At 46.7% G+C, this 23,287-nt stretch overlaps 1 protein-coding gene across 3 annotated transcripts in view; it reads right to left on the reverse strand.

Annotated features, from left to right (window-relative positions):
- Positions 1 to 23,287, reverse strand: part of Mtf1 (metal regulatory transcription factor 1) — a 49,214-nt gene that overhangs the window by 20,068 nt on the left and 5,859 nt on the right. For all 3 annotated transcript variants that reach the window (XM_038332542.1, XM_038332541.1, XM_038332540.1), the window contains 4 exons: positions 9,993 to 10,231; positions 9,072 to 9,203; positions 5,924 to 5,997; positions 5,226 to 5,362 (listed from right to left, as the gene is read on the reverse strand). In XM_038332542.1, coding sequence (XP_038188470.1) covers positions 5,226 to 5,362; positions 5,924 to 5,997; positions 9,072 to 9,203; positions 9,993 to 10,231 — 582 coding nt within the window. The remainder of the gene's footprint in view (positions 1 to 5,225; positions 5,363 to 5,923; positions 5,998 to 9,071; positions 9,204 to 9,992; positions 10,232 to 23,287) is intronic.

Raw genomic sequence — 23,287 nt, forward strand, 5'->3', positions numbered from 1 at the left:
CAATTGTTTCTTTTTTTTTTTTATTTATTTATTTATTTATTATGTATACAATATTCTGTCTGTGTGTATACCTGCACGCCAGAAGAGGGCACCAGACCCCATTAGAGATGGTTGTGAGCCACCATGTGGTTGCTGGGAATCGAACTCAGGACCTTTGGAAGAGCAGGCAATGCTCTTAACCTCTGACCCATCCAGCCCCCAATTGTTTCTTAAAGTGACTAGTAGTTGTCATTTCAAGTTTAATTTAACTTTATGTGTGTTTTGCCTGCATGTATGTCTGCATACTATGTGTGTGTTTGGTAGTCAAGGAGACCAGAAAAGGGCTTTGGATCACTTGAGACTTGAGCTACTGACTGCAGTGAACCTCTATAAGGGTGCTGGGAATCAAACCCAGGTCCTCTGGAAGAGAAGCCAGTGCTCTAAACCTCTGAGCCATCTCTCTAGCCAGTGGTTAAATACTTTTTAAATTACCTTATGAAATCAAGCTGCAAAAAAACCAGCATAAAATTACTAATATCTGTCTAATTTCTTTCATTTATAAAGTGATTTCACATTACTAATTTGCTAGTCAAGTAAAGTGGAGAAATATTATCTAATACTCTCATTTGAATTAGGAGAAAATCGATGTCATGACAAGGGAGTGCTGCACAGATACACAGCTAGTTAGCAGACAACAAATGTCCTGGCTGAACAGTCAATTCTTCCAGTAGTGTCTCCATACGGGCTCCCAGATTCCTCCTCGGAATGGTGGTGAGGGTTAACTATTCAAATCCTGCTGCTTAGGCAACTCTGAACTCTGGATTCCCGAACCTGTACCACAGTCCTGACCCTTTGTGGGATCCTGCTTCTATCCAAGTGGGAAAGACACTCCCACCCATGTATACATTCAACACATACAAGCCTGCTTTTCAGTTCCAGCAATCCATAGGAAACGATGAGTCAAAACTAAGTCACAGACTAAACCACCCCTGAGCTTCCAACTGCCTACCACTGAGGTGTATGATGCAATCTTGGGCGCCCTACCCCCATCGCCCATAAAGCTACAGCCCCTTCCCACACCACTCACTCAGAGCTGTCCAGGGAATCAGATCACTTGTCTTAGTGTTGCAGGCTTATGTTCAAGTAATCCTTCTTTTTCTCTTCAAAAAAGATTTACTTTTATGTTTCAGAGTATTTTGTTGTATGTATGTAAGTCCTGGTTGCATTCAGAAGCCAGAAGAGTGTCAGATCCCTTGGAACTAGTATTGTGAGCTGCCATTCAGGTGCAGAGAATCGAACCTGGGTCCTCTGCAAAGGCAGCAAGTGTTCTTATCTGCTGAGCCACAACTTAATCCTTAGCAACATATATTGTCTTTAACAATGATTCCAAAGCACAAGAGTGCAATAGTGCCTGAGTATTAGGTACTGTTCCAGGCCAGGAACACGGCAATAAACAAAACCTTCTCTGCACTTAGCAGGCTTCCATTCTAGTGACAGCCACCAAAGACACAGTGCAGGAGAGAAGTGCTCTGGGGTCAAAAAGTAAGAGTGTTTATTTTCTTGCTTCCTGGCCTCAGCTTCAGGGGCCATCTGCAGTGCAACTTTCAGAAACTGGTTCTCTATTTCCATCATGTGGGGTTCCGGGAGTTGAACTCAGGATGCCAGGTTTGGCAGCAATCACCTGTACCCACTGAGCTATCTCACCAACACAGGAGTTTTAGATGGTTAGGAAAAGCTTTTCATACAGAAGGTGTCTGAGTAGAAATGAGAGTAGGCATTGGAGCAAGAGTGTCTGGCAGAGCCTGCAGCGAGGTGAAACACCTGAGGGAAGAGTGGCGTCTCCTGGTTCATCACGAAGAGGGTGACAAGACGGAAGGGGGGACAAGACGTGGATGATGTGTCAGAGAAGTGACCAGGGCCTTGACAGTTACTGACAGGACTGTGACCTTTACTCTAGATGACACAGGAAGCTGCCAAGCAGCCATGAGAACAGAACTTATCTGCATTGTGGTTCAGACAGAAAGGTCTCTGGTTGATGTAGGCACGACAGCCTGTGGAAGCCTGGCTTCCACAGTGGGACTAAGCAGGGAATACCACAAGCCAGGCAGTCCAGGCACACACAAGCAGACTGACCGAAGATACCAGGAAAATGACTGGATTCTAGACAGGGCTTTTGTCTGTTTCGTTGTCTCTCAGAGCCCAGTTGGGCCTTGAGCTCTTGATCCTCCTGCTTTTCCACCCGTAAGTGTTAGGATTACAGGCACACCCATCCCACTCAGCTAGACTTAGACATGTTCTCCTGGAAGAGATGACAGACGGTCTTAGTGGCTCTGTAAGATGATAAGGAAGAGGTCACCAAGACTTGGAGCTCCACCACTCGAGACGCCTAACCGCCTGAACTACGTGAGGGCTGCAAGAGCAGCCGGTCCGGACAGTCAGGTTGTGGAAGATGGATTATTATCTGATGACGGTGTCAGTGGGAGGCTGGACGGGCCTAGGCTGGCACTGTCGATGGTAAACTCAGGGCACTGCAGATGGTCCCTAAGCCTCAGGCCAGGAGTCATCCCCCTACTGAATGGAGATGCAGAGATTGCCCTTACAAGACTGAACACTGGTACACCCAAGGCTCAGTGTGATGGCTATTCTCGGTTGTCAACTGACCACACCTGGAATTAATTAAAACCAAAAGAAAAAAAAAAGGTTGAAGGCACCTGTGAGGGATTTTTTTATATATATATATAACTGGATCATTTGAAGTGGGAAGATCCACTTCTAGTCAGTATCTTCTTGGTGGAAAGACACACCTTTAATCTAGAATAGTGGCTCTCAGCCCCCTTGTAGGGTCAACCAAACCTTTCATATGGACCATTGAAAAACACAGATAACTTACATTACAATTCTTTAACAGTAGCAAAATTACAGTTATGAAATAGCAACAAAAATAACTTTATGGTTGGGGTCACCACAACATGAGGAGGAACTGTATTAAATGGTCGCAACGTTAGGAAGACTGAGAACCACTGATCTTTTGAGGTAGGAAGATGCACCTCTAAGCTGGGCCACGCCTGCTGTTGGAAGCCTATATAGAGGACACGGAAGATGGAAGCTCTCCTTTGCCTGCTTCCTCCCACAACAGCTATCAAGTCCATTTCTTCGCTGGTATTAGAGCCTACTTCTTTAGGATTCTTGTGTATACTAAGACCAGCTGAGACATCCAGCCTCGTGGACTGAACATTTATTAGAGTCTTGCACTTTCCAAGGTATATGTGAGTGTGTGTGTGTGTAGAGAGAGAGAAGAGGAGAGGGAGGGAGGGAGGGAGTGGGAGAGAGAGAGAGAGAGCGCGAGCGCCCTGGCCAATACACAAAGGGTTTGAATTCAAGTCTCCATGCACTGCTACAAAACAAGAAAGTGATTCTGACCTAAGGAGAGCAGTTCTTGCCTGGTTTTCTCAGATGAAGAAACTGAGGTGCCCAGAAGCAATCTGCCAAAGGCCATGTGGTTAATGACAGAAGGATGGTTTCAACTGGGGCTGGTGAGCACCAGAAGCCACCCTCTTCACAACTTGTCTCTAACAATGCAAACCTTAAGAGGTTGGCTCCGGAGTCACACTGCCTGCCTAAGTCACACTCATGACAAGCTATGCAGACCTTGGCAAGGTATTTAATTTCTCCTTGCTCCAAAGCTCTTAATCAGTAACGTGGGAATGGTGACGGCACAGAGCCGTGAGACAGCACCTAGAACAGATTCTGCACGCATTTAACATTCAACAGACATTAGTTATCATATGATTTTTAACAACTCAGAGTCTTTTCATTATTTACTATGTGTGTTTGGTGGGGGCTGCCACAGCACACACGTGGAAGCCAGAGAACAACTTGCATGAGTTGGTTCTCTCCACCATGGTTCAGGGACTCAAGCTCAGGCCATGGAGCAAGCACCGTTACCCACCGAGCCTTCTACCCAGCACTGAGAGTGCTTTAAAAGGATGCTTGTTTAAAAACTAGAACCACAGGCTTCTGAGTGTGTTGTCTTGCCAAAAATAGAAACCTTATTTCATACTTTCTGAATTTCATTATTCCAAAGGGGACCAATGAATAAGTTAGCCTGGAGCTGGGGAGAAATCCAGGCTGCAGGACTAAAAGCAGTCGAGATGATCCCTCCAGCCTCAGGTCTCTCCCTGGGCCTGCTGTTCCAGGCCAGCCAGGGGCTAGAAAGATGGCTCAGCAGTTAAGAGCACTGACTGCTCTTGCAGAGGACCCAGGTTCAGTTCCCAGCACCCACACAGTGGCTCTCAATCAGTTGTACCTCCAGTTGCAAGGACTCTAATGCCCTCTTCTGACTTCCAAGAGTACCAGACACACAGGTGGTATATATACACAAGTTCATGGAGGTAAACACCCACCTACATAAAATAAAAATATCTTAAAAAAAAAAAAGCAACACTCCTAAAACTTACAGAGGCCTCCTCTGTGCGCAGTGTGCTAGGCAGGCTCTCTCAAACCCTTTATTCTTCAGGGGGGCAGTGAACCCTCCAGACTAAGCCTGGCTCTCCGATGTTGACAGAGGTGTGAGGCAACATTAGTTTCCATTCCAAATGTGGTATAGACTTATCACCTACTGCAGTCATGAATGGGAAAGTGGCATTAACTTAAGAGTTCCAAGCCAAACATGAGGCTTCATGACCATAATATCAGCACACGAGAGACTGAGGTAGGAGAACAAAACTCCAAACCACTGGCCTCGGGGGTAATAACTCAGTCCATAGATTTCAAGTCCCCAAACTCATGCTTTCTTTTTTTTTAAAGCCGGGAGTACGGTGCACACTTGTGATCTATACACGGGGAGGCCAAGGTGAGAGCCTGTCTCAAAAGAATAAAAGGAGAGGGATGGACAGCAGCTGAGGAGTAGCACTTGAGGTCGTCCTCTGAGCTCAAGCTGGTGCACACGAGAGCATACTGCCCAATATGTATTCTTACGTGAACACACATGGAAGCGGGGGGGGGGGGGGGGGGGGGGGGGAGGATGACACGGGGACTAGGCCTAGACCTTGAAAAGCCAGTCAGTGGCACCTTCTTCCCCATGCCTGCTGGATGGTAACACAGCAGGGCTAAGCAGACGAACAGGGGGGCCGGGGACGTTTTTGGCTTCCACCCTTCCCTGGCAGAGGCACACAGGTAACAGAGGACTCAACAGCTGCTAACAGCTGCCCTGCAGTGCCCAGATCAGGACAGGAGACAGAACGCACCTCTGATCCATTGTGTTGTGGAAGTGCACTGTACACGGTTCCTTTGTTATCGTGACCTTTCATGTGACTTTTGAGACTGTACTGAGTGCTAAAGGTCTTCTCGCAGCCGTTACTGGGGCAGAAGAAGGGTCTTTCGCCTGCAGGGGGAAGAAGCCACGTTAGTTTCATCGGCAGGCAAGCTCTCCCTCTGACCCAGGGAAGGTCTGAGCACGAGCTGCTCACGACTGAGCCGACCAGCGCAGGCTGCCTCAGTCTGAAAACCCAGCAGCCGTGGCCTGGGCCTGGAGCCTGGGGACAAGGCTGCCGCCGCCTGCAGCTCTCCCGAAAGGTTATGTCTGGTTTCATGGCTTCGGGTAGATTCTTGACTTAGTCCTTAGATCCTTCATGAAAGAAACACAGGCACTGTAGGTGAAGGCCAGGCTGCCTGTGCTCGCCTTCTTCCTAGTCTTACAGGTCTCAAGAGAAACCTGGAGAGGTCAGCTGAAGGTTTGAAGGGAAAAAGGAAACTATGGCGGATGGCGGCACACACCTTTAACCTCAGTACTGAGGAGGGAGCGGCAGGTGGATCTCTCCAGTTCTAGGCTAACCCGTTCTACTGAGACAGTCCCAGGGCAGCTGGGCTATGCAGAGCCCTGGCTTGAAAAACAAAACAAGAAAGAAAGGAAAGGAAAGGAAACTGGAACTCAGCCTTCACTTACCAGTGTGCGTACGGACGTGAGTCTTAAGGTGGTGGCTTGCTGCAAAGGCTTTTCCACAGCCATCGTGATCACACCTAAGTAAGTTGTTTAGGTAAAGACAAACAAAAGTCACCCAATAGGAGAGCTTTATCCTGAAGATCTTGTGCATGCGCACTAGAGCAAATGTTTGGAACGCTAAGATCAGATCAGTCAGAGAGGCTTTAGAGACAGGAAAACAAAAACATGGGGGTGGGCTGGCAAGATGGCTAGGCCACGTAGAGGAGCTTGGATCCCTGGAACCCACAAGACGGGAAAAATAATTCTATCAAGTTGTCCTCTGACTGCCACACGTGTACTGCCCCCCCCCACACACATACACACACACACATACACACACACACACACTGAATAAATGAATGAATGAATGAATGAATGATAAATGTAACAAAAAGGGAAGGGAAAGGTGGTATATCTGGAATCAGCAGGAGCTGAGAGTCTAAGATAGCCTGTAGGTAAGGTAGTGTTGAGAGCATCCCAGCAATATAAAGCTTACTAATTACTGGACAGAACCGTGCTGACAGTGAGAGCCATGTGGAAAATCTATGGCCACTGAATTATTATGCATACCAAGAGTGGGTAAAGAGAGTTGGGAGTAATCCTAGTGCCCAAGAGGCTGAGGCAAGAGGAGGCTCACAAATTCATGGATAGCCTGGGCTAGAGTTAACCTTGTCTCAAAACAAGAAAAAAAAAATGCTATGTATGGAACTGGAAAAACAGCAAAAAAAAAAAAAAAAAAAAAAAAACCACAAAGCAAACCCAAAACACTGATATGGCTGTAATCAAAATCATAATCCTCGGTGCTCAGCCGACCTCCCCTCCCCATCTCAGCCTGGCTTTGAACCCACTCTGTAGCTAGGATTACAGACACGCACCATTCCTGGCTCACGGAGCACTAAAACACAACACCAGGGAATCAAGAATGCTGGGTGAGCTGCACTCCTAGCCCCCGGATGCTATCTTGATAATCAAAGTCAGGTATAACCTCCACCTCCTCAGGACTAATGCATTTATCACATGCTTCCTTTAAGGCACCTCTCATTTCCAATCTTACTTCATCTCTGTGTGCATTTGGGACGAGGGTGTTGGCCTAAGACGGTGTCACTATGTAGCTCTGGCTGGTTTGGAACTCACAGAGGTCTGCCTGCCTCTGCATCCACAGAGATTAAAGGTGTGCACCACCATGCCAGATGTGTGCATATTTTATCTGCTTTCTCGAGGGCAGGATCTGGGGAGTTCTTCCCATTGCTTTAGCTGTTGCATAGCAAGAACTTAACACTACACACACGACCAAATAGATTTTCTTATATCTAAACATCTTATTTATTTAAATAGAACATTTCTTTAAAGCCTTTTTTGATTTTCAATCACAAATAATCATCACTGTATCTATCTAGGTCTCCTCTAATATACAAGACAAAACTGTTTTAATCATCACAAAAATAAATGTACGCATCTGTATAGAAGTAAGAGTCCCCCTAGCAATCTGGTGGGGGTATTTAAGCATATGCAGAGAGTAACCAACTGGACTGTAACCTCCTGTTCTTAAAGGAGCTGAGACTCAGGAATGTATCTGAGTATGGTATTAAATGGTACTGAAACCTCAATTTCATTTAATTGGTGTCTAAGAGCTAGCTGCTCCTGGAGACTTTTCAACTGCCTCCAAGTGTACTAAGGAGGGCAAGTAACTTGAAAATGGAAGGGTAGCAAATTTATGCCATAACTTTAAGCAGTGTCCCTTATCAGGAGTCAAGAACACTGTTTATGAGCTGGGCGGTGGTAGCGCACGCCTTTAATCCCAGCACTTGGGAGGCAGAGGTGGGCGGATCTCTGTGAGTTCGAGGCCAGCCTGGTCTACAAGAGCTAGTTTCAGCACAGGCTCCAAAGCTACAGAGAAACCCCGTCTTGGGGAAAAAAAAAAAAAAAAGAACACTGTTTATGGGAAATCTTCAGCAACACTTAAAACACACAGTTATGGGGATCCTTTCAAACTGATTACCTTATGAAAATGTCATATACTCATCTGAGGCTGCTTCTGAACACTTACTGTATGCCTGGAACCATGCCACACGTTACATGCAATGAGAGAGGAGAGAAGATGGTACAGACTGATCTACTGTGGAGGATGTGGTTGGGGAGACGGCTCAGGAGTCAGGAGCATTTACTGCCCTCATCAAGGACCCAAATTTAGTTCCAGCTCCAGGGGAGCTGATACTCTTGTTCTGGCCTCTATGAGTATCAGCACACATATAACATGTACTCACACAGATACATACTTATAAATATGGATTTTGGGGACTAGAGAGATAGCTTGGCGATTAAGAGCACTGGCTGCTCTTCCTGAGTTCAGTCCCCAGCACCCACATGGTGGCTCACATCCATCTGTAATAGGATCTGATGCTCTCTTCTGGCCTGCAGGCAGACAAGCAGAGCACTCAGACATGAAATATAAAGAAATAACATTTAAAATTTAAAAATTAAAATTAATATAGCCACACAAAAAGTGGTTCTATATGTATACAAACATGAGATATTAAAGGCAAGAGCAAATAGTTAACAGAGTAGCATGCAGGGCTCTGAGCCTCCTCCCTCACCATCCCTTGTGAACACGCTCAGAAACAACTTAAGTCCCCTTTCTTAGAGAAGTCTCCCCTCTCCATGCTCAGGCCACTTAGGCTGATAGCATCAGACACTGTCTACAACTTTGTGGCTCTGTCCCACTCAACTAAGGATGTTTTGTGTTATCTAAGGGGAATAGGGTGTTGACACTGGGTCTTACTCTGCAGCCCAGGCTACAAACCCCAGCCCTTGACTAAGGATCTCAGTACTTCCTTAGTACAAAGAAAAGAGTCTGCCATATAAGTTAACTTCAACAAACACCTTTTTTTAGAATACAGGGAAAAAATGAGGCAGAATGGGCGGCCATCACCCAGGGAGAGGTGCTTTTGAGTCCAACCAGCAGTAGGTGGTCACTGCTACCCTGTGGGAAGCTAGCACCACCAAGTAAGGAAACGGGTCAGAGATTTTCTTCCTACTTTGAAACCTTCCTAGAGTCTACCAAGAATCCCAGCTGAGACCTGGTCAGTGACAAACAGAAGAAAGCAAGACCTACCGAAATGGCTTTTCTCCTGTGTGGGTTCGAATGTGCTTCCGCAGATCACTGAGTGTGGTAAAGTACTTGCTGCAGCCTTGAGATTCACAGTTAAACGTTTTCCCTGTGTGAAGCCTCTGATGTGCTTTCAACCTGCAAAATATCCCAGAGAAATGTCCCATGCTGAATGTACCACAGAGCCTCCCAGTACCAGCCTCCCACACTGTGGGACCTAGTGCACCAGAACGCTGCACCAGTGCACATTAGCACCTGAAACTTACCCAGAGAGGATGGCAGAGTGGCCGTGAACATTAATTAGAGACAGACTCCTTTGGGTTCAAGTCCTGGCCTGACCCTACAGAACTCCTCTCTACTTCTTTTCACTTAGCAACTATTCTGGGGACCAGCACGTAGAATTGTGCCTTGCACACATCAGCATTAGCCATTATTATTTCTCCCACTTAATATTAACCAGGCCCAACCCTGCTTGGCTTCTGGGATCAAACAAGATCAGGCACTTTCAGAATGGAATGTCTGTTATTTTGTTATTTTATGCCTAATACTGAAGATTGGTGTAGGTCTCCTGACACAAACATGGAAAAAGAAATAGAAATCAAGTGGCAACTCCCCACCTCTCGGGATAGAAGAAAGTTATCTCAAAGGCTTTGTGCCAATGGGAGGACTACTCTAACCCAACTACTAAAATCCCAAGGGCACGATGTCACTCCCTGCGAGGCAAACCTACACGCAGATGTGCCAACACTTCCACCCAGCCCCTGGCACACTTATCTGTAAGTAGCAGGTTTTGATAATGCATTTTAAATAGGTAAGCACAGCTATGCTCTCCAAAGTCCCAAAAGCTTTCATACGCATGGAAAAGGTGTTCTGTAGTCCCAGGCTCAGAGTCAGGACGCTGGCGGACACAGCCACCGAGAGGCTGACCTGTACAGTGTGTTGAATGCCTTCTCACAGCCCTGCACGTCACACTCAAATGGCTTCTCCTTCGTGTGCACTCGCACGTGGATCCTGAGGCTGTAGGAGGTGAGGAAGGCCTTGCCGCAGCCCTCCTGGTTACAGACGAAGGTGTACTCTCCGCGGTGAGTCTTCTGGTGGGTGCGCAGGTTGCCTGCTGTGCTATAGGTGCGGGGGCATCCCTCAAAGGTGCACTGGTACCGCTTGACCTGATGGAGAACATGAGTACCTTATCAGTGGGGAAACAGCTGTCCAGATCTCACCTCTCCACCCTGGGACAGGGGCTCACACAGCATAAGCTGACTGCAAACTTGTAGCCCTTAAACTTCTGATCCTCCCGTTTCTGCCTTCTGAGTACGTCCATGTATGTATCAACACACCTAGGTTTGCATGCAGTGCTGAGGCGCGCACCCTGGGCTTTGTGTAGGACAGCAAGCGCTTGACCAACTGAGCTACCCTAAGTCTATCTTTTGAAAAGCTGCTGTTGGCAGCTGGAGAGATGGCCCAGCAGTTAAGAGCATGCACGGCCTCACAGAGGGCCTGAGCTCTCTGAATCCACATCAGGCTGCTCACGGGAGGATCTGTCATCGATAGCCTCAATGGGCACCTGCATTTCCCCTGCAAATATCCTCACAGTCATAAACACATGTGTAGCTAAAAATTATATATACATATACATACATACATATTTTTTTCAAGATAGGGTTTCTCTGTGAGTAGCTCTGTCTGTCCCCGAACTCGCAGAGATCTGCCTACCTTTGCCTTCCAATGCTGGAATTAAAGGCCTGCGCCACCACCACCTGGCATAAACTTTTAAAAATATATAAAATAAAGCTGTTTAAGAAAAATTGCTGGATGGTGGGGGCACACACCTTTAATTCCAGAACCTAGGAGGCAGATCTCTCTAAGTTCAAGGCAAGTCTGGTCTACAGAGGAAACCGTCTTGAAAAAAACAAAAGCAAAACAAAACAACAAAAAAAAAGGATTAAGAATAATTTGTGCAAAGTATTTTAATACAGCAACTGACACATAAAGTATCCTATAAAATAGCTCATACCACAGGACAAAGGACAGACAAAAAGAGAGAGCAGCATCTAACACACTAACTAGTAAGACTTGGTAGGCCAGTACGGGAAAGAGCTAGAGCAAAGAAAGTCACAAAAGCTAAAAGAAAAAAAGGTCTCATGAAAAACAAAACAATCAAAACAACAAAGGTCAGAGTAAACAAAGTAAAGGCCAGGGAAAAACCACTGTCATCCCCCTCCCCTTGCACCCACACACACACACACACACACACACACACACACACACACACACACACACACACACGGATTCCCTAATGATTCCGCGAAACCCTGCAGTGCTGGGGCTGGGGTCTGGGTGGTGGTGAAATGGAAGGAGCAGCAGAGTGGGCAGAGCCGGGACCAGTGCTTCTGCACTGAGCTGAGGTTAGAGGGGAAGTCCCAGGAGAGCTAGGGGGTGATGCGCACCTGTAATACTAGCACCCCAGAAGGAATTCTGTGAGTTTGAGGCCAGCCAGGGCTGTATTACAAGACTGTACTTTAATGTCTGAGCTATTACACCCCTAGCACCCAACAAAAGAAAACTTTCTGGAGGAAAGTGAATAAAGGCCTCAAAAGGAGCACACGGAAGAGAGAGACAGTATTTAAAAGCCCCATCGGATTGGGGGCAGTTTAGTGATAGAGGGCTAGCTTAAAACATGGTGGAGGTATCTACGGTACACAAAACTTCAATCCCAGCATTTGAGAAGCAAGGGTAGGCCAGTCTTCAACAGTCTACAAAGCAAGTTCTGGGACAGCCAGGACTACACAGAGTCCTGTCCTAGTTTGGGAGGGGGGGGAAGGAAGACATGGTGGGAACCCTGGGTTGGATCTTGGCACAAAGATTACAAAATAAAGCCTGGGTAAAAGGACAGAGCTCAGGGAGGAGACAGCAGCCAAATTCTGTTTCAGAAAAGGAGGTTGGTTGAGCCATGAATGGGTTTAAGTCAAGGGTGGACAGTTTTAAGGTCTCTGTTACTACACAACCCTTGCCCTGCACGTTAATAGTGGCCACAGACAAATAACTGAACATTGCCATTTTCCAAAAACATTATGGACACTGAAGTTTAAATTTCACCTTATTTTCATGCATTATGAAATATCATTTTCATTTGAAAAAGATCAATTAAAAGCCTAAGAATTGAAACAGGGTACACACAGCTCAGTGGGTAGGGTTTTCCCAGCAGGCACGAAGCCCTGGTTTCTATTCCCAAAAGGATATGAACCGGGTGTGCCAGTAATCTTAACGCCCAGGATCAAAAATTCAAGGTTGGCCAGGTGTGGTGGCCTTGATCCTTGGTCCCAGGGCTTGGGAGGCAGAGGCAGATCAGTTTCTCTGGTATCAGTCTGGTTTACATAAAGAGTTCCAGGACAGTCAGGGCTATACAGTGAGATTCTGCCTCAAATATAAAATAATAAATTTGAGGTCATTCAGTCACCCTTAGCTATACAGAAAACCTGAGGCCAGCCTGGGCTACTTGAGAGCTTTACAAAAAAAGAAAAAAAGGAAGGAAGGAAGGAAGGAAGGAAGGAAGGAAGGAAGGAAGGAAGAAAGACAGACCGAGGCCACAATTGTGGCTCAGTTAGTGCTTGTCTATCATGCCTGGGGTTCTGGGCTCAATCCACACACACACAAAACAAATGAAAGCCACTGTCAGGAGCTGCGCCATGGTTAAGCGTACACACTGCTCTTGCAGAGAACCTGAGCTCAGTTCCCAACACTCACAGACTCTGAAGTCTCTGCCCTCTGTACATAAAAACTAAAAAACAAAACAAAGCAAAAATCCCAGCATTCTTACTTAGCTCTAGATCAGTGATCTCAGCCTTCCTAATGCTGCGTTCCTTTAACACATTTCCTCATGTTGCAGTGATCCCCCACCATAAAACTATTTTTATTGCTACTTCATAACTGTAATTTTGCTGTTATGATCATAACATAAATATCTGTGTTTTCCAATGGTCTTATATGACCCCTTTGAAGGGGTTTTCGACCCATATGTTGAGAACTAGTACTCTGGAGCTATACAAAACAAATAAGAAGGTTTAGAAGGGATCTGGCCTGTCAGCTAGTTTACTAGATAGGGAAGGGAGGGGCACTGACTCCCCCCCCCTTCTTCTTTCCAACTCCTAAGAGGACCTTGCACAAGTGCTCACTCACGTATTCGTGGATAACCTCCCCTTCTCCCCCCAGGCAGGATAGTCATGGGTAAACCCTGGACCTTCCGATACTTTCTGCAGTATGACTCAGGAGCCAGGCAAGCAGGAGGGCCAGCCGAGGCCTACAGGCACAGCGCACTCAGCCTCAGTGGCTCCACTTCCTGCCCCTTTCCTGTGCCCCTTTCTCCCTTTACTGGAAATGTCTAGTTCCTTTCTTTACTCTCCTGAGCCTCCCTCTTCCTTTAATTCAAGTCTCACTCCCTCCAAGGTCCTCCACAATCCTCCAACCCAACAGTGCCCTTCTCTAAAGGCCAGTATTCTGTGAACTTACCACTCACGCACTTCATTTACATGGGTAATTATCCTCTCATGTACACGTGCTAACTTTACAAATGGAAATGTCAAAACTAACGCTGAAGGGTAAGCACTGCACAGTCTCCATCACAAGGTCCAGGTCCACCAGAGTGAGAGATCAGAACAGAATCTCATCCCTGAGTTGCCATGGCGGCCGACAACTTTGTAAGTGACTGCAGTGAGCAAGCCCTCTCTCCCTGCCCTGTTACCATCTGAATTCTCTTGGCCAACTCACTCCACTACTGGATGGTTCTTCCTCAAGGTGATTCTGAGTGTGACGGCACAATTACTCTAGACTCTCTCAGCTTCTGGGGTCACCACCCTCGGAATCTGAGGGATCTGTATTCATAGATTCAGTCAATTACAAACTGAAAATGCTCAGAAAAAAAGTACTTCTGCTGAACGTGTACATAACCACTATGGTTCCCTAAATACCTACACTGTATTAAGTGTGTCATACGTAAGCCAAGCTAAAGTACACAGGAGAGGCCGCCGGCGGCAAGATGCTTGCTGTCCAGATCAGTCCTTGGAACACAAGTAAAGGTGGATGGAGAACAAACTCCCCCAAAGTCGTCCTCTGACCTCCACATGCGCCTGCACACAAATAAATGCTTTAAATATTTAAACAGACAGGAGAATGTACACAGGCTGCATGCAAACAATGCAATCCCTTTTCCACAAGAAGCCTAAGTATCCATATATGCTTGAGAAAAAGTAGTGTTTCCAGAAATAACCCCGAGTGGAGAGATACCACCTTTTCCTTAAAGTTCAATATACGATTAGGATTAAACAATTATATAATTAAACAATTTCCATTATTACCTTTAGTTGCTAGGCAAGCAAGACCTGGAAAATAGGCACTCAGTAAATATTTACTGAATTAAATGCATGAACGGCTGCTTCTTATCTACACTGTAATCTGCATGAGAGCAGGGACTAGAGCTATCTTGCTCACTGACAACAACTTCAGAGACCAGACTTGTGCAGAAGTGGTACTCACTCCATTTATATTTTGAATGAATGAAACAGACCCAGCAAGACTTAATGATTAGAACCCACATAAAAGCCTCTTAGCCACGAGGGCCACCGCACTCTCAGGACTCTGGAGACAGAGACAGAACTGCCAGGGGAAGACAGCTAGCTAGACAAGTTGGAATCAGTGAGTTCCAGGTTCACAAGAGATGCTGCCTCAGTAAATAAAGTGCAGAGTGATCAAGGAAGACACTGGACATCAACTCAGCTTCCATGTACACACACGTGCACTTACACATGTGAATATACTTGTATAGCATACCCCCCCACACACACAAAACAAACCCCAAGACTGTCATGGGGGAAAGGGAGTTTTGAGTAGGCTGTCAGCCGGGTCAAAGGTAGCAAAGACCACGGGTTGCTAAGACCTCAGTCCTTGGTGCCCAGCACTAGAACTGTGGAGCTGTGGTCAGAATATGAGTAGTCAGCCAACTATGCATTCAGAAAAACCTGGCAGATTAGAAAGGGAGAAAGACCGAGAACAGAAGAGAGGGGAAGCACTCAGACCAGGAAAGGTAGGACAGAAGTCGGTTATGGAGGCATTCAGGACTGAAGTCAGGCTGGGCTACGCAGACGTAATAAAGACCCTATCCCAGCCAGTGGGGGCACACGCCTTTAAACCCAGCACTGGGGACGCAGAGGCAGGCAGATCTCTGTGAGTTGAGGCAGCCTAGTCTACAAACAGAGACAACCAGGGTTGTTCAACAGAGAAACCCTGTCTCAAGGGGGGGATAAAAAGTGAAATAAAAGTGGTATTGAGTTCTAGGTGCCTTCTCTCCCAACAATAAACTGAAGAAATGATCAACTCATTTTATCTGGAGACGGTAAGTGGAAACCATCATCGAGTATCTTTCAGAATTATTTTAAAATAGCAACAAATTTCACAAGAAAGGGAAACCAAAACCACCTCAAACAGGATCAGAACAGGAAGCTGAAAAAAATGTAGTGTGTCATGTCACAAAGAGATATTACAAACATCACATACCTTTAAATAAGACTAAAATTTAGCATTTATGGATTTGAAGAATTGTGTTCTAGAATTATACTGTGCTTAGTACCAAGAACAACAAGACTCCTTGCTCTCAAGAAGTTCAAAACAGAAAGGAGAACTAGACAGACGGGCAAGAACACTGTCTAAAAAGCTGCACTAGAATAGATACCGAGCACACTAGGGCAATACTCAGAAACAGGGCTTGAGACTTGGGCTACCGAGTAGAGAAATACCAGATGAACCCAAAAACTTTAGTGAAGGGTCACACATACGTAGCCTGCTTGTCAAAATGTGGCAGTATCTGTAATAGGAACATAAAGTCACTGGAGACTCCACTGGACATGAAGAAAACTTGTTTTTCAAGAAGCCTTAAGATATCGAAGCCTGACTTTAATTTTCCCACGTGGCCTGTGACAGCTGCGGGAACTCTGCTAAAGAGTTCCCGAGAACACCCGGGTGAGTTCACGGAGCATGGAGTGTGACGCTGTGAATGTCCAGAAGGTACGAGGGCTCAGAAGGTTTACAGAATGTTCTCAACGGTGATCATAGCACTCAGGTGGCAGAAGCGGAGAACAGGCGCAGGAGATAAGCATGAGCAGAAAAGGAAGCGGCGGAACTTCAGGAGACAAATTCTTAAAAGTTAGAAAAACGCAGAAATGCCTGAGGTTCTTTTGGAAGGAACGAGAGATGGAGAGAAGTCAACTCTACACACTGCAGTAGAGTGGGAGTCCCTGGTTCTGAGCCCAGAGCGGATACATAAATAAATGACTGGCTGGTGGTCACAGCTACAGAACTCACTTTCCAGACTGCATGTGCTGGTTTTATCCCAGCCTTTAATCCCAGCACTCAGAAGGCAGAGGCAGAAGCAGGAGGATTGCCCCAACTTTGAAGCCAGACTGATCTAGACAGCAGGTTCCAGGGCAGTAGCGGCTATACATTGATTGTCTCAAAAAAGGAAAAGCAAAAAACAGCAACAAAAAACCCTAGGGGGGAAGAACTGAACTCTGCCCTTTTTCCCCATCACTAGTGACTTCCTGTCCCTTCTCTCAATACCCAAACCGTACTAGCATACATACTCTGTTGCAAATGGACAATCAAAACTCATGAGTCACAAATCAATACCCGGCAGAGCTGAATTCATACACCTACCGCTCTCCAGCTCCGTGTGCACACCTCATCCCTCTACCCACTCACAACTAAGGACACACACTTGCCCTTTCATTTCTCAGTCCTGTTAGCAGCCAACAGGCCTGTGTCTTGACTACGACCTTTGTAAACTGGTACGTTATCATTAAAGCATTGACTTTGGCATCCAGACAATACTCAGTTCAAGTCTCAGTTTCTCCACTTGAGAACTGGATGTTCCTATTTGCAGGCATATGTGCTCATAGGGTGTGTGTGTGTGTGTCTCAATTTCTCCACTTGAGAACTGGATGTTCCTATTTGCAGGCATATGTGCTCATAGGGTGTGTGTGTGTGTGTGTGTGTGTGTGTGTGTGTGTACTTGTGTGTGTGCATGCAGAAGGCAGAGGCTGACACTGGGTATTGTCTTCTTTCTGACTCTACCTTATTTCTGTCTTCCAAGTGCTAGAACTAAAGGCATGGGCCACCACGCCAGGCATCCACATTATTTTGTGAAACAGGATCTCTCGCTGAATCTGGAGCTCTCAGATTCTACAGCCAGAGAACTCTTAGAATCCTCCTGTCTCTGCCTCCTGGCATGGGGTTTTGGCAGCTAGATGTTTTTATGCTTTAATTTTTCTCATCTATAAAATGGGGCTAACAGTGTCTATTTTATGATTGTTAAAAAGGTAAAATACAAGATTATATTAAAATCTCACTTTTAGCTACAGGATATTAGTGTCCCATATGTTCACCATGGAAGTAACTTTCGGTGGCCTGGTACCAGGGAAATTACAAAACGCCAAGAATGAGGGCAAAGGATTACTTATAGCAAGGACTGGTGCTCACCAACCTCTGCTTGGGGACTACAAATGTCTTCTTTTATAATACAGTTAAAAGTGTAGTCTGATGGCTCAGGCCTATGATCTCAGCTACTCAGGAAGATATGAAGATATGGAAAGGGAATTCCAGGACAATGCTCCCTACACTACAGACTGAGTTCAAAGTCACCCTGAACAACTTAGGGAGAACCTATTTCAGAATAAAAAGGTTTTGTTTTGTTTTGTTTTAAAGAGGAGCTAGAAAGATAGCTCATTGGTTAGGAGGACTGACTGCTCTTCCAGAGGCCCCAGGACCTACACAGTGATTTTCAACAGGCTGTACCTGCTGCAGGAATCAGGTGTCTTCTGCCTCCACAGGTGCCAGGCACAGACATACAGGCAGGCAAACTATTCAGACATATTAATAAGTTAAAAAACAAAGAAGATGACAGGAGATAAAGCTCAGTGGTAGAGGCCTGGCCTAGCATCATCTGGCCCTGGGCTCAATTCCCCAGATCCCCCAAAACAAAACGAAACAAAACAAAACCAGCAATACACAACCACCCGTCCCAGTTACAGTAACGTCAAGGAAAAGTTCGGCTAAGGAGGCTGGGACCAAGACTTCTGTGGGATCTCTTGGAACCCAATCACATTTCCCCAACTTTTTAAAAAGTTTATTTAATTTGCATTGGTGTGAGGGTGTCACATCCCCTGGAACTGGAGTTACAGACAGTCGTGAGCTGCCATGTGGGTCCTCCGAAGAGCAGCTAGTGCTCTTAATTGCCGAGCCATCTCTCCAACCTACATTTCCCCACCTTTTTAAGACCTCGAGTCTCAAACTGGCCTTGAACTACGTAGACCAGACTGGCCTTGAAATTTATAGAGCCACCTGCCTCAGCCTCCCCAGCATGCACTAACACTCTGCATCTAACCTCAATTTATAGTCTGGCTCAAGGAGACCTTGTTTTCCAAACCAGTTCCTAACAAAGAAGTCTTGACATTTTAAACTTTCTAAAGCTAGCGATGACCTCTGAACCTTTGGGAACAGGGGCCTGTGAGGAAGGGGCAGCAAGAGGACATGTGACTGAGCAACCGATGCACCAGCCACGGGGCTCGGTATCTGAAACACACGCTGATGGACACCGCCCATCACACACGGGGCTCGGTATCTGAGGCCCACACTGATGGACACCGCCCATCACATAAATCTCACTGGATCTGCATACACTGCAGTGGGGTATTTTTATTTCTATTTTACAAAAGAGGGCCGAGAGCAGCTTGCCAGGGCCGCATAGTTAGTATACACTAGAACAAAAAGATGAGACCAAGGTTAAAATCATCTTTCGAAGAAGAGACAGTTTTTGGAATAAGCTGGATTTAAATAAGGGGAGAACACTAAAATTCAAGTGCTTTCTCCCACTCTTAAAAGAACAAAATGTCAGCAGAACCTAATGCAGTCTAAAGAAATATCAACTCAAGACCCAGAGCTCCTATGGTACCAACTTTAAAAACCAGTGTGTGCATAAAACCAGGCAGGTCCCTCTGCCAGCCCAGAGGACCTCAGCGATGAGGCAGGGACAGGTACCACACATGCCCACATGCCCACATGCTGTCATGGAGGAGACTCGCTGACTAATCGGCTTCACCTGGCGGCACAGGGAAAGCGTGTTCTGCCCTGGCCTACAGCAGAGCAGCTCAGAACCACCAGCTTGCCCTGCTGTTCTCCAAGCACCAGAGGGTTCCTAGAAGTGACATCTGACCAAAGGACATTAAGTCAGACACTGGAGGGGCAGGAGCGGAACTTTACCACTACACTGGCGAGCAGGGACAGGCTCATCTGTCCCGGCTCTGAATGGCAATCCCGTGGGAACTGCACAGCAATCTGTGAAGAGATGCAATGGCGGTGTGCAGAGTGGAAGGTGGGGGGCTAAACACCCCGGTGTGTCTGAGCGCACGGCTCTGCGCACTGAGGATTCCCGCTGAGGAACAAGACTAGAATCCGTCTTCCTAAAATAGAGGACAAACTGTAGGAAGGATCTCAACACTGGAGTCAAAGCCCCCTTACTTCTGGTTTGTTTCTTTTGTTTTCTGGAGACAGGATTTCTCACTGTAACCAGGGCTGGCCTGGGAAGTACCACGTGGCCTCAGGCTCACGGCAAGCTTCTGTTTTAGCCTCCCGAGGTGCTGGCACTATAGGCACAAGCTGACCCACTTCTAACCACTTTATTCTTAAAATCTGTCAGGCTCAATAAACTCAGCCAGGTGTGGTGGCACACGCCTTTAATCATAGCACTGGGAGACAGAGGCAGGAGAAGCTCTGTGAGTTTGAGGCCAACCTGGGCTACAGAGCAAGCTCCAGGACAGCCAGGACTACACAGAGACCCTGTCTCAAAAAAGTGACAAAGAATTTTTTTTTTAAAAAAAATCTGAAAGGAAAAGAGGAGGAGGAATAGGAAAGAGAAAGAACTCCTCCCCTCCTTTTAGAATGCCACTGAGAATAATCCAATTACTGTGCAACACACTAGGAGCAGAGCTCAGAGAACACTGCACCTGCTTCGTGCAAGAAAGGCCATTCTTCCCCATCAGTGCTCTGGAATATGCAGGGCATCGTGAACAATATCTTTGGCTTATAGGCCCTGGGTTTCTTCATATCTGCCAACTATTTAGCAGAACAGTGGGCAGGCTGGTAGGATGCATTATGTCCGTCACTGTGGTGCCGACAGGAGGTAAGCATTCCCTGGCAGGTTCTCTGGAAGAATAGACGCAATAAAGTTTGGGGAACCATGGACCACACGAACCCACCAGAGGAACAGCTGCTGTTCAGCACCCTGGAGGGGAAAGCCTTTGAGTATGTGGATGCTGAGTGACAGTGTTTTGACAGAGCTCTCAAGGCCATCAATCCGCAGGGAGAAAGCAGTAACCAGGATGAGAACCTGAAATGCGAATAAAAGTGTGGCAAGGTGAGATCGCCTGGTGGCAAGGTGAGATCGCGTGTGTGGCGAGGTGAGATCGCGTGTGTGGCGAGGTGAGATCGCGTGGTGGCAAGGTGAGATAGCGTGTGTGGCAAGGTTCTGGTTGGCTTGTTTTTGCGTAAGACAGGCATGATGAAGAAAGCAATTCTAATAAAGCAACCAGTAAGCCAACTGCACACTGAAGGAAACAAAGGTATAATCGGGGTGGGGGGGGGGGGGAAGAAACAGGAAAATCAGGCTAACATCTGACTCAGAAACTAAGCGGCTTAGAAAGCCAAGAAGACCAAGTAGTTATCAAAGGATTCCATTTCTCAAGAGCAGAACCTGTGAATGCCATGCAGCAAAAGAAAGAAAGAAGGAAGGAAGGAAGGAAGGAAGGGAGGGAGGAAGGGAGGGAGGGAAGGGAAGGGAAGGGAAGGGAAGGGAAGGGAAGGGAAGGGAAGAAAGAAAGAAAGAAAGAAAGAAAGAAAGAAAGAAAGAAAGAAAGAAAGAAAGAAGCTATGTTTAAAACAGGTTCCAGGCACAAGGGTGGTCACAGCAAGGGTGGTCACAGAGCATGCAGCGGTACCATCCGTAAACACTGGCCTCTAAGTGGATTTGGAAGCCAAAATAAAATCACTGTCAATCAACGACTGAGGTAAGAGTGTGCTTCTGGAGGACAAGCCTCCTGAATGTCTGGCCTCCAAAGACCAGGGCTGTGGCTCCCGTTTCTAATCTTGGACCTCAAAAGACTGCTGCGACTCTGAGGCCAGCCTAGGCTGCAGCTAAAACCCAAAAAAAAAAAAAAAAAAAAAAAAAAAAGACTAGCTTATAGAATCTTCAACATAGATCCTATATATAGGAGGGACAAACTATGCATAGGAAGGAGGACCCTACAATGAGATAAACCCATAGTACACTGGACAAAGAGCTCATAGCATCCTTGACCCTGTCCTGTTCACGATTAAATGGCCTGAAGAAACCAACGGGCAAGTCAGGCTTGCAAACAGAAGCAACTAATTGCTAAGGAGCACAAGCAGGAAAGTGACAGCTAACACCAGATTACACAGCCCCTCCCTCCCTCCCTCCCTCCTCTCCTCCTCCCTTCCTCCTCCCTCCCATCTTCTCTTCTGCTTAGGTCAGCATTTACCAAAATGTGCCCTACTAATCCTTGAAAAATGGTTTATAGCATAAGCTTATAGCATTCAGAAGATTCTGATTTTCTTTGTTCTTAGCTATTAGCAAGCCAAAGGTCCCGCCCGGTAGGTTCTGAAGGAGTTTGATTTTACCTTACATTTCTCAAACGTTTGCTCCTGAGCCCTTAGAGAGTAATCATTAACTGACAGTGTCCCAAAGCTAGATCCCGAACTATGTCAGAACCTTTGTGGCCTTAATTAATTTAGAAATAGGGTCTCATTACGTAGCCCTAGCTGTCTGGAAATCCATCTGCCTCTGCTTCTCCTGTGCTGTGCTCAGCTCAAACTTCCTAAACTTCAAAGTTTCAAGGCCCCTGAGCAGCTTACTCAATGGTTTTCTCTTCCAAGTACCAAACTTTAAAAACAAAACAAAACTTTACACTTCCTGCTTCCTGTTCTGTCATCCCAGCTTCTACCTCACTCAAGCTCTGTGCCCGGGGCTCAGCTGAAGGGCTTTTCAAAACGTGAGGAGCAGCTGACCAAGAGACAGAACTAGTGTTTTCTGCAGCTCCTCGGTCCCTCTTCCAGGTCACACAGGAGGTCAGCCTTCCTGACTCAGAGTTCAGAAGAGCACATTCCACCCTCTCCCGACTACTGGCTTCTTCCCTGGCTCCCCTTTCCCTCTCCAGTCGCTACCTTCTTCCTTGTTCACACTGCCACCCCGAAGGGACCTAGGATCCGTGACATTTCCAGTGGGTTTCAACTTGTGCCCCTTATTCCAAGGACTATACACGCAGTCCACACCAACCAAACTTCCCTCCTGCCCCAATCCTTGTTAACAGACTCACCATTTAGAGTGGCGAGGGACGGGCTAGAAGGCAGAGCTAGACACTGTCTTCAGCACACAGCCTGAACGTGACTAAATTACCCATCATGACAGACTCCCAGCCACTAAAATCTTTACCCACTCATCAACCAGCAGCAACTCAACACACTGAGAAAAAAAAATATATCTTTTGCTTTGAGAAAGGATCTTACTGTGGAGCCCTAGCTGGCCTTGAACTCAGAGCTCCACCTGCCTCTGCCCCCTGAGTGCTGCCACTAAAGGTGTGCTCCACCATGTCCAGACCTAGATGAATCTCTACTTTCTTTTCTCTGGGGGGAGGGGGATTCGAGATAGAGTTTCTCTGTGCAGCCCTGGCTGTCCTGGAACTCGCTCTGTAGCCCAGACTGGCCTCGAACTCACAGAGATCTGCCTGCCTCTGACTCCCCAGTGCTGGAATCAAAGGCGTGTGCCACTGTAGCCAGCTCTGAAATGATCCTTTGGTCACATTACTCCTGGCTCCCAAATCCCAAAGTCTCCCACTGCTTCTAAAACAACACAAAGCCTCAGCAAGCCATCACTGCTTCCTAGATTTGGATCTTTGCTCTCTTTCCATCCCTGTCTCCTGCTACTCCCTGGATTCTAGTCCAGTCGACACAATCACTACAACCAGTAAGTCAGTTCTGGCCAGCATGCTCATTTACATAGTATCTTTCTGCTTTACTGCGGTGCCAGGAATAGAACCCACGGCCTTGTGGTATGTGATCCAGACTGAGCTCCACCCCAGTGCAGCTGCACATTGTCTATGACTGATCTT

Source organism: Arvicola amphibius, chromosome 6 (assembly GCF_903992535.2).
Source record: "Arvicola amphibius chromosome 6, mArvAmp1.2, whole genome shotgun sequence".
NCBI classification, from domain to species: domain Eukaryota; kingdom Metazoa; phylum Chordata; class Mammalia; order Rodentia; family Cricetidae; genus Arvicola; species Arvicola amphibius.